At 33.6% G+C, this 12,269-nt stretch overlaps 2 protein-coding genes across 6 annotated transcripts in view; one reads left to right on the forward strand and one right to left on the reverse strand.

Moving 5' to 3' along the window:
• The window catches only part of LOC111051487 (mitochondrial Rho GTPase), a 25,813-nt gene extending 22,157 nt beyond the window's left edge, over window positions 1–3,656 (reverse strand). For 2 of the 5 annotated variants that reach the window (XM_039437119.1, XM_039437117.1), the window contains exons 1-3: window positions 3,345–3,656; window positions 3,038–3,237; window positions 1,436–1,644 (exon numbers count right to left, since the gene is read on the reverse strand). In XM_039437119.1, coding sequence (XP_039293053.1) covers window positions 1,436–1,644; window positions 3,038–3,233 — 405 coding nt within the window. In that variant the 5' untranslated portion in view covers window positions 3,234–3,237; window positions 3,345–3,656. The remainder of the gene's footprint in view (window positions 1–1,435; window positions 1,645–3,037; window positions 3,238–3,344) is intronic. The other 3 variants (XM_039437118.1, XM_022338013.2, XM_022338011.2) reach the window with 3 other exon arrangements.
• On the forward strand, window positions 3,657–10,717 carry LOC111051488 (40S ribosomal protein S15Aa). The gene is made up of 4 exons (XM_022338014.2): window positions 3,657–3,926; window positions 6,142–6,276; window positions 7,695–7,860; window positions 10,579–10,717. The coding sequence occupies exons 2-4, from the start codon at window positions 6,144–6,146 to the stop codon at window positions 10,670–10,672; spliced, it is 393 nt and encodes a 130-aa protein (XP_022193706.1). The 5' UTR covers window positions 3,657–3,926; window positions 6,142–6,143; the 3' UTR covers window positions 10,673–10,717.
• The last annotated feature ends 1,552 nt before the right edge of the window (window positions 10,718–12,269 follow it).

The raw sequence follows: 12,269 nt of genomic DNA on the forward strand, positions 1-12,269 counted from the left end.
ACTAAAAATAAAATAAAATTCACTCGATCAAAGCCTAAATTAGCCTAATTGTTTCTGGGGTCACTCAAGGTTCTCTTCTGGGTCCCTTGTTGTTCTTGATCTATGATGAATGATGTTGCAGGATCGGTTCCCATTGAGAATCTCTATGTTTTGGCAGATGATACGACTCTGGTGACAAAGAGCCAAGCCTTAAGAAATTTGGAAATTGAATCCTATGTCAAGATGAATAGTCTGTGCCAATATTTTGCAAATAATAAATTGATGTTGAATGCCTCGAAAACAAATTATATGTGTCTACAAACCCATCAGAGTAGGAGGTTAAGACACAATGAAACACCTAAATTATTCATTGGAGAGTCGGAATTGGTGGTCAAGAGCTCGACGGACTTCTTAGGAGTGAAACTGGAGGAAGGGCTGGGTTGGGGAACAATTGGATAAGATTGAAAGTAAAATAGCGAGTGGAATTTTGTCTTAAGGAATTAGGTGAATTAATAATAAGCCTCTATTGAATTCTGCCTATCATTGCTTGGTGGAGTCACACATTACATATTCAGTGGCCCTATGGGGAGCTAGAGAGAGTAACCTTCAGCAAATTTTCATTGTCAAGAATTTTGTTAATTTTTCATTATTGCAGTGTACATTGTATAGTTTATTGATTTATTCTGTAATTCATAAGGAATAAATTGATTGATTAATGAATAAAATACTAAACCTATCCACTAGAGAAGGAATCGGTAGAAAAAGGATCGTGGCAACTGTGTCGTCCTATCATTTTCACTGAATTTATATCTTGAATCTAACTATATATGTGATAGCTGAAATGACTGATGTATGATGATCACTGATGTATGCTCTCCTATGACTGATGTATTAGAATATAGAACATTCAACCATTGAGAAAAGATAGCATGAAAAGATATACCATGGTATAAGTTGTTTATATGCTTCAAATTTCAAGGCGATTTTTGTTAACTCATTATTGTCGGCTAATTTCTATTATTAGTAGTAGACTACTGTCTACTAATGTTATGTTGGGGTGAGAGGTGAGAGTGTAAGAACGGCTCAGTGAGAGAGACTACCAGCGTCACATAGCTTCACCAAAAACAACTACTAGGACTATCAGCTTAATTTAACAGTGAAATTTGGAACATAAACGCCCTACACCATGGGATATCTTCTTATGCTATCGTTCCTCTATATATATATATCTCTTTTTTCAATATCCAATGTCGTGATAAAGCATTATGTACTAATACACTAAGCTATATAATTATAGAAAATCACTAGTACCCTTATTATATTTTATAACATATACGATTAGTTTGTGCGATAATAAGGTAAGGTACCGTACTGGTGATTTTCTATAATTAAAAATTCAAGTAGCCTTATTAAAATACTTAGTTAGACACTATATAATATTGTTAGAAACACTTACATCAACAGTGGAGTAATCGACTAGATCAACCTTGTTGCCTACCAAGACAACGGGACAGCGGTGAGTGTGGGACAGTGTTTCTCTGAGAAACGGAAGCCAGTATGACGTTACTCGGTCCATTGTGTCGTCATCATCCACTGAGTAAACCACACAGATCACATTGGCTCGCTGCACCTCCTCAACTAGCTGCATGTCTGACTGCTCCACGGCTGCAAAATAATGACTCTAATTTAGTTCAAATATTCAGAGAAAACTCATTAGGACTACTTACAAATTGATTACACTAACTGGGAAAGAAATCAATATTTGAAGTGTTAGAGTACATAGTAAGAATAATTTTTGAACATATTATTGATTTATCAAGTTGCAAAGAGATTATAATATAACTAACTAGTTCACTTTGATTTGACTAGTAACCTACACTGAATTATTAAAAATTGCAGAAGAGGTTACGATATAGAAGTTCATTACCTCATAGGTCTATTAAAAATAGTTTTCGAATAATAATCGCCTATCTTATTTATTAATTTATTCAGTTACAATGGAGATTGGTATATACTAGTTCATAACTTCATAAAATACTAATTTTTGAACTAAATTGAAGTACAGTATTTGGTAAGTACCGTTCTAACAATATAGCAAGGTCATCCTGCATATAGAAGTATCCTGCATAGCCTAGTCTGTAGCTAACCTTAAGTCGAGTAGGCCATTTACATCTATGATCAGATGAAGAGAAAATTTGACGAACATTCAATATTCAATTTAAATTATTTTTGATAGGGATGATACCATTTTTGAGATCTGGACTTATGATTGGGAAGCATAATATTGAAAGATACTAAGTAGCTTTAGTTTTCGCACCACTATGAAGTAATTTTGAAGTTTATACCGTACAGACTACAAATGCGGCTGACAAGCAGCTACTTTACCAACAGAAAAAAATAAAAATGCGTTTATCTAATCCGCGCAGTTAAAGTAATACGGAACGGTAAAGGTAATGTCCAATTCACATAAGTCTTATTGGTCAAGTCGCTAGCACAGCCTGTGAAGCTTGCCGCGTTGGTTTAGGCATCCACACAGCATGCCCTATCAAGGCCAGCAATAGCCAACGTTAGCAAGCGCTCAAATCAAAAACAGAGTTGGGGATTAAAAATATGAGCTGGAAGGGACACAACTATAAAAAATAATAAAAAAGTAACGCGATAAAAATTTCCAGAAAATCACAACTCAATTATACAGTACACAGATCAAACCAGCAGAGCACTATAGCCGACGACTAAAAGCACGCATTGGTTAACTAGTGTGGATAGGTGGTTTTCCAGCGCTGGCCTTCGTTGGTCTACGCTCGTAAAAAATAGGAGCAATGTTTGACAAAGGCCAGTGCTGATCCATCAAAAAATTGGTTTTTGTCGATATTGTCCTTCGTTGGGCATATAGTCAAATAATATGTAGATGCAGCATAAGGTTATGAAAGCTGGAATGATCATTTTTTACCTAATAATACTTATTCTAAATTAATTCCAAGTTGACTATGCAATGCTTATTAATTCAAGCTAGTTTGAGAAAAATACAGTAGAACTGTGGAAATGAATTATTAGTTACCTGAGTAGTCAACAATGTTAGTAGGAACCAATTCCGGCGTCACATCTGCTGGAATTGTTATTTCCTCTGATTTTGGAGGTACATCCTCGGGGAATTCTTCACTCACTAGCGACAATATTAATGAAGTCTTTCCAACACCTCTGTCACCAACGAGTAGAATCCGAACATTTCTGTGCAAATTATGACGAACGACCATTTTCCTGTAAAAACAAATATAGCAAACCATCACTAGTCATCTGTAACTTACATTGTAAGAAAAAACTAAATTAAACTTACTGCTCAAAACTTGGTTGTTTAAATATCTTACCTTGATTAAAATTATTTTGAAGTTGACAATATATTGTTTGTGTTGTGTTTATAGATTAAATGGTTATGTATCTTTACATAGCGAATTCTTGCAGCGAGATGTCACAAGCAACAAAGTAACAATCTTACAAAAACACTGTACTAAACTGATGAAAGACCACCTTTGAGAAGAAAAGATGCGAATCCCACACAGAAATTACAGATTTATACCCCACACATATTTATAAATTACCAAAAGCACCACCCAGTAGAAATGACCGATTCATAAACTCAAATCCCTGCATCCATTTTAAAGTCAACATAATCAGCAGCTGATCTTTCTCTTTATCCAGCTGTTCATAATTTTGGAAAATCTTTGAAAATTTTGATTTATTAATTATTTCTAAGAGTAAAAATATTCTAGATAGATTATTTCGAATATACAAAAAACAATATTCCATATTCAAATCGATTTCGAATATGTATCCTACCTATTATAGAAAAATTTTCAAATGGCAACCCTGATACAATATGGCATTTCCTTTAGTTCACTAATCGTGGCCGTGTACTTTTGCATGTGAAAGCATTTACAATTTCATCGCAGGTAATCATTAATATTTTTCAAAAATATGCTCAAACCAAAATTTTAATCTCTTATTTATCTATTGTATAATGTATTTATTAGCTATTTTATGGTATTTGTTCTATTTTGTAAAGTCTACAACATTCTTACCAAACCGCCGCTTGTTTCACACACCCTGTTGAGAAGCTAGCTTATTCTAAATTATTTTTTGTTTGGAATGCTATTTTTGCATACAATTTGATGTTTTGATTGATATTATTCTTTCTAATACATGATTAATGATTAATTGCATTTATATCGTGGAAAGATGTTTAAGCTTTTAGGTTATGTTGACCCGTTAGAAGTGTTTGGTTATGAAGAGTATTGTTGAAACGTTCTCCATGTTACCCTTTAAAAGTTGACAAAGGACTCTTTCGTATTTTATTCTATGTCCCATGGATTTTTATTTTTAGTTCTTTAGAAATTTTAAAGTTGTTTTTTTATTTATTTTGTTTAGATATAGAATGTACACAACTGAACATTGCATCTTTTTCTAACTCCATCTAAAACATATTTTAATTTTGGCTAAAATGCACGTCCAGTGTCAACATACCTGTCATAAAATTTTTGGTTGAGATCGATTTATTATGTTATTTTGAGCACAAAATCACTAAAATTAAACGGCGGTCACTATTGTTTTTAAAATTAACTAAGTTCAAAGTAGCACAACTTTACATGCATTTAACCCATAAGTAGCTAAGGTTAGGAAAAGCTTTAGATTAGGAAAGCTTAGGTTAGGAATAGGTTTGGGTTAAGAGAACTCAGATTAGGAATAACATAATATTTAATGATTTCAATAATCAAAATGGCTGCTACTCATAGGTTAAATGCATGTAAAATTGTGCTACTTTGAACCTAGTTTATTTTGAGAACAATAGTGAACGCCGTTTAATTTTTGTGATTTTGTGCTTAAAATAACATACTAAATCGATCCCAACTAAAAATTTTATGACAGGTATGTTGGCACTGGAGTGTACTTACACCTTAATTTTTTAAATGCTATCTTTTTACCTATTAGCCTAATTAACTCTTAAACAATTGCTATTTTGCTAATAGGTCTACGCTTGTAATGTTGTTTGAAGTTATTTCTTGACCCTAACTTACTAGCCTTCTCATACTGAATTCCATTACAATTTATGAACTTTCTTTTTTTGGATTGATTTTTGAACAATATTCTAATGATAGGTTAACTTTCATTTTCTTGACTCATTTGTTCTTGGTTGCACATGTTGATGATTAGTAGTTTTATTTTTTTCTAGTGTCGCCTATAACTTTTTTTAAATACGTTTAATAATTGAAGCTTTTAATAAACAAGAAGCAACGCAGCTGGTGGGTTAAAGTTTGAAATATGTCTAATTAAGTACCAATAGCCCATAGAGAATGGGTCCGTTCTGGGAATATGAAAGGTGGTTACAAATTCACAATTTACCCGGTAAAAAGTTCCGCGTCCCATGAGAACAATTTTGACATATTCTGTAGGGCTACCAGAAACTAGATCTAGTAAAAAATTCCTGCCCCACAGTCGAAGTCTGGTAAATTGTGATAGTTCACATTTAAAAAGCTCTCATTGGTCGATTGAATATTAGTCTGCTTTCTCCACATTTTAAAACCATTCTTCAATATTAGCTCAACTATTGTCTATCGAACTATTATGAAAAATCAACCTGTCATGACAACATAATGATTACAATAGTAATAAAATTTTTCCATTTACATCATAGCCAACCTAGAACCTATATTCTTTGATCTGGCAATAGCACCAGCTACTTGATTCGAATTTGTACCATTGCTTTGAATCATAAAATTAATTTAATAATCGGAATAATTATTATGATAATATACTACTGGGGCCTTTGTCAATTTACGTAGTTACTCTACGACACTCTTTGATAGAAATTAACTTCAAAAGTGCGCGCCAAACCGAAGATCTAGAGTGGTGTTCCATCGGAATAGTAGTTTTGCACCACTCACGTGATTGAACAATTTACTGTACACATAACGTATACAAGTCAAGTTCATTCTTTTGCATAAAACTCCATAATCATTATTAGTAGCCTAATTGAAGTATTCTTCTCCTCTTACCATTATTTCCATCAAATTGCACATAATTATATAACGAGATCGGAGTGTGCTTTTAAAAGAATTGTATAAAGTAAGTTATTAACTTGGATTTATTGGAATTGTAATTTTGTTTCAGCCATGGTTCGAATGAACGTGCTCAGTTGCGCCCTTAAATCAATCAACAATGCCGAAAAGAGAGGCAAGCGCCAGGTGCTAATCAGGCCGTCCTCAAAGGTCATCATCAAGTTTCTCACAGTCATGATGAAGCATGGTGAGTTTACATTTAATAACTATTTTCACTGAAACTACAGAAATCTTGAATTTCCGGCAGTCGCTTTTATGTAAAAAGTTGATCAAACAGTTAATCATTGATTAAACTGTTGATTATTGTCTAGTTTTAAAAGCGTAATTAGTTTTTTAAGGTGCATTATGTACACCTTCAACTACTTCCCCCAAACAAAACTCCTCTTCCTGTTTTATCTTCATCTCAGGCAATAGTTAAAAATTTGTTCTATAACACTATTAACCTAATATATATTATTTTATAATATATTATTATTATATTATTTTATAATATAATATTGCACTACCTCACATAGTTTTATTTTGTTTGCTTTTTTCTAAAAAACTTATTCATTTTTTTCACAAAGAAATACATATCTGATTAGAAAAGTTAAGATAATCTTGTACTATTTCTCTTCCAAATTGAGATAACATTGAAAAGCCCGAAATAAAGTAAATACAAATACAAGCGTTCTAGTTAGATTGGAGATGAGCCGCATTGGTCGACAGTGTGGACTAATCAAGAACCTATCAAGACCTTGGAATGCCTGACCGCTGTCTATCTGTGTGTACCGTAATAACTTTCAATGAGATATCCCTATAAATTGAAATAATCTTAGAATCTAAAGTAGATATCCCTATAAATTGAAATAATCTTAAAATCTGAAGTCTGATTCATCCTTTTTTAGTAACTAACCAATGAATCAGTCCAATTCAATCAAATATAAATGAATGCTGTTTCAAATCAAAATAACATTGTTGGGTAGAGGCACTGTATTCATAAATTAATCCAAGATGGTAAATTGTCTTGTTTCTCCCCAATATCACATCTTTCTTATGAATTCTCTTCATAAATTAATGCTTTGTACTGGACTAAATTTCAAGTGATGTTTAAGTTTAGTCACATGATGGCCGTTTCCACACTTACCGATTTCTCGACGACACGGCACACGCTCGGACAGGAAGCTCTCCGATTGGCTGATTCTCGATTCACCAACCCAATTGGCCAATCGGAGAGCTTCCTGTCGTGTCGTCGAAAAATCGGTAAGTGTGAAAAATGGATTGTGGCATCACGCTCCACTTCACACCGAACTTCTACTCAGCTGAAGTGATAAACTGAGAGAATAACATTCATTCTTATGGATTGCTTACACCTTGGCAGACTGCAAACGTGAGAGCACATTCATGAGAACCAATGTTATTATCCGTGTCTAGCAAAGCAGACATTCGTTGCGTAGCAGCAGAGCTCGACCAACAAAATCATCACCTTTTAATTGGTTGTCTTGATCTTTAATTATTAAATTTCAAGTATTTTTTGTTTTTGAACGATTGCATTTGCAATTTGTTTAATGCTGTAGTTTTCTAGATTTTTCTATAATGCATTTGACAATGAATTGACTTTTGCAGGCTACATCGGAGAATTTGAAATCGTAGACGACCACAGATCAGGCAAGATCGTTGTTAATCTGACCGGCAGACTGAACAAATGTGGTGTCATTTCACCCAGGTTTGACGTTCCAATCAGACATATTGAAAAGTGGACAAATAACCTCCTGCCATCAAGACAGTTCGGGTAAGTGAACTTTAATTAATGGTTGATAAAACTAATATTTGAAATAGGCTATCTCAAGATTCATAAAAACTTGAGAATCATTTAGCTGCACTTGAAAAAATGTTGGAATTCACAGAAGGATTTTTCATTGTAAAAACTACAGGTTATCTTTCATTAAACATGTTCATTACAGTGTTGCTACTTTTAAAATGCCTTTCATTACATTCATTTAATTGTGAACTAGTAGGCCTATCATGAATCACTTGCAATGCTGCTCTTAACTGTTGTTGAGTTCTTAACTGTTGTTGAGATCGATCACATCATAATCGGTTTTCAGTAAATCGTTTGATAAGCATTAAAGTTTAATTGTGATTGATGAATTACTTCCCCCTGGCTGAAGATGTGTGTTCTCTTGATTACGCATCTCAATAAATGACATCGCTTTCATAACTGTACATACCCTTTTCATCGCATAACGAAATGCTCATTCAATTTTTAATGGATTGCGAAGATTTATTATACTGGGTCAAAATGAATCTCCGTCCCAATTCCAAACAGTTGTATTTATTTTTTCTTCACTTTCAAGGATTAGGTCTAGTAAATAACCTGTTCCGTTACCCATCTTTTCCTAATAACTGAATCAACACTAGCATATTATATTTATTTTCAAAAAACTGTGTTTATCAACTTGATCAAGTCTATCAAGTTTATGATGGTGTGTTATATGTAGTGTTGTATTGCATGTGCACTCTTTTTGAGGCCAGACGACATTTACATAAAAGTAGGAGCATCCACCATGGATGGCTTGTAAAATACACGAAAAACGATTGCGACTCTCGTTTATGGGTATTAGCCTATTTAGAATTTATATAGAAACCCCCAAATTGAGTGATTTGTCGATTGGCGTTTATCACTGACATGAAACGTCGCCTCATGGCTATTGTAGGCCTAATATAGCTGATTATTTGACATGCATTTTCACAATCCGAGAGTACCCATTGTTTAAAAATTTAAATTGTCGACGGCGAACGAGATTCGCCCAAGTGAACTTTTTTGTGGATTTTTACCAGTCATGGTGTAGCCTATAAACCCTACTTTTTACTTTCCTTGCCCTATTACCATAGGTAAGGAAAGTATTCCCTGATTTCAAGTTTTCTTTCAGTACGTTTCAAGGTCCCCTGAGTCCAAAAACTTTTTGGGTGTTGGTCTGTGTGTGTGTGTGTGTATGTATGTCTGTGAACACGATAACTCCATTCCTAATTAACCGATTGACTTGAAATTTTAAACTTAAGGTTCTTATACCATGAGGATCTGACAACAAGAAATTCAACAAAACTAAATTCAAGATCGCGAAAAATGACAAAAAACCATGTTTTTCACGGTTTTCTCGAAAACGGCTCTTAACTATTTTCTTCAAATTTCTTCTAATTAACCCTGGATAGCTATTAATAAACCCTATCAACTGACATAAGTCTCATTTCTGGGAAAATTACAGTAGCTCCGTAATATTTTTGAAAAAAAATGGATTTTGTTAAATTTCTATTACGATTTTCTCGAAATGACGATTTTTTTCAAGTTCATACCCTGTATAGTTATTTATCAGCTCTATCAACTGGCATGAGTCACCTTCCTGGGAAACTAACAGGGGGTCCTCCCCATCCTTGAAAAAATGACTTTGCAACCTCCTCGTGCATGAGGTAGGTTGGTAGCAACGTTAGTAGACAGAAGGTTGATCACTCACAGGTGAAAGATTCGAAGTGGTGGGGGGAACGCCAGCGTGACGTCACGTGTAGTAAAAATGTGATAGAGTAACCACACTGAGCGTACAGTTTATTCACTGTATCTTCAAATGCATTGTCGTTTGATCCCCTCAAGATTGACCTAGAACTTGAAAATTATCCATACTTATAGCGATTGAATCACTGATTCTGATGATGTTGTTAAATATTTCAAGTTCATTCAACTTGTATGAATAAAGTTAAGTTGAAAGTTTTTCAAGAATCTAAAAACGTGACACGGAAAAGTTAATAAGCTGGAAAAGCGTTAGTAGACAACGTTATACTATTATTATTTCAGATTAACCCATAAAAAATCTTGATAAACCAATGCATTGCAATAATCCGATAAACCGATCTGTCTACTAACTTTGGGTTGGTGGAGCAGTTTATTCAAAAGAACACGTCATATTCGAGATATTTTACCTGTATAACAGCTGTTTTGACGACTTTTATAAAAACCATCAAATTTCACAATTTACACAAAAGAAAATGTACTCTGAAAACAATATATAGCCTACAAAAGTTTGATCATATAGTTTTAAATATGTAGCCGCCAATCGTCATTAAGTTATTCCCTTAAATTATTCTCGTTTAAGAATGAGGCTCAATGAGCAAGGAAAGTTGTGTGAGTTTACCACACCAGATTTTTGTAGTTGTCATAAACCTCAAAAGGAGGTTACATAGAACACTTACAATACACCATTATAAACTTGATGAACTTATGTCATCTTTTCTCTATGAAAACTCACCTGTATCCAATATCAGCTCATGGTTTAATACACTAGTAATTTGCTGAAAATTGCATTCGGTTGTCAGAGATTTCATGTATAATGCAAACTTGTCAAATGTGCTAATTTAGTGAACCTTTTTCAATCTTTTCTTCATTGAGCTTAATTCTCACACTTTATCGAATGCTTTGCAACATCTTTCATTATTAATTTCCACTTTGTTTTGTTTTCAGTTATGTTGTATTGACAACTAGCGGCGGTATTATGGATCACGAAGAGGCGAGGCGAAAACATTTAGGAGGAAAGATTCTCGGTTTCTTCTTCTAAGTTATGTTTTACATAAAAAACCAATAAAAAATCGTTTCTCATAAACCTGTGAGTTATTTTTATCCTTATATTTTCGTTGGATTAGAATAGATAGTATAGTTTGTACAGGAGACTTGATCATATTGAAATAATATTAAATTTAACTCACTTCAATTTTGTTAGTAATTCATGCACAATATAATTATGTACAACAGGTTGACATAAGAAGTGAATTACAAACTGAAGTGGTATAGAAATCTTGGATCTCTGGACTTGACATATTTGGACCGTCTTTTATACTGTATTTGTAGCTAATTATTCGAATGCTAATTTGCATTCCATGTTTAGTATCCTAGATATTTCTCTTGGGCACTAGATAGAAGTATTTTTGGAGTCATCAGTTTCTGAATAATTACTGTAAAAAGAAGGCCATCCTCAGCACCAAATGGTGTTGCTCCATATCTATAAAAAAAACGTTTAATATAAATTAAATATTTATTCACGTACCTTTTAGGTAAAAGTGTCTTCAAATCAACTCAAATAGTATCTCTTCAAACAAGATCAAAATATTCCTGTACTGTAGTCACTGAGTCGAACAATTTACATGATTCCTCAAATGGGTCCAACACGACGCAATAATTGGAAGAAAGATAATGGTTTCTTGATCCATTATGAACTGCGATATATTTGCTCACTATTTTTGTTGTTTTAACACCGATATATGTAGTTAATTATTGATGAAAATTAACGATTTAGTTCTCTCAGTGACTGGAGTACATTCGGGTGTTTTGAAATAAGTGCTTGGCACCCGAAGTACTCCACAGTCAGGAAGTGAACTAAATCGTTCATTTTCTTCAATTATTATTGAATGCATGTCTGTGTTTAAACAACAGAATAATGTAATTTGTAGAAATTTCACCACTTCAATTTTATTTTAATACTGCAAAATCAGCTATTGATCTTTTTTGGCAAACAGCTAAGTATTTGAGAGAACTTCAAAACATTTAGGTACTGATTCTTAAAATTAAGACACTGATTGGAAAAATTGAGTCACTGAGGGAGAGTCCTCTGAATTGGACACAATCCCTTTTTTCAATCAGTGATTCTATTGCGGACCAGTAGTACATATTCGAAAGAGATTTTCAGTCCTTGAGTGATGATCCTATCTCAAATATTGTGTGTAGGCTGTAGTATGCAGGTCTAGCTAACGTGAATTTTGCATTTACATTTCTAGTCAATATTTTTAAAAAATGAAAGCAAATGTCTTCACCTACATGGTGAGCTCAATGATTTGATTTTCAACAGCCAAATTCGATCCTGAGTTATCTATTCAAAAATAGACACCCCATTTCGTCATACATTATTGCAAAAATTAAAACAAAACATTTGGGATACAGTTGGGTGAAACAATCAAACCACAGCCACTGCTCATGAGTGCCACCATGACCTAGAAAAATGACAACGTTGCTAAGTAGTGCTGTCAATTGGTGAGCCCGAGTTGGGAACAGTGAAAAGTTAAACTTCAAGATCCATCGAGTTGTTCGTTGCATGCAATGCAAACATACCAGCTGGTTATTATAGATACATTTTTTTAGCTCTATTTTATTGTGTTGTCAAT

This window comes from Nilaparvata lugens, chromosome 10 (assembly GCF_014356525.2).
Source record: "Nilaparvata lugens isolate BPH chromosome 10, ASM1435652v1, whole genome shotgun sequence".
In the NCBI taxonomy this organism is placed as follows: domain Eukaryota; kingdom Metazoa; phylum Arthropoda; class Insecta; order Hemiptera; family Delphacidae; genus Nilaparvata; species Nilaparvata lugens.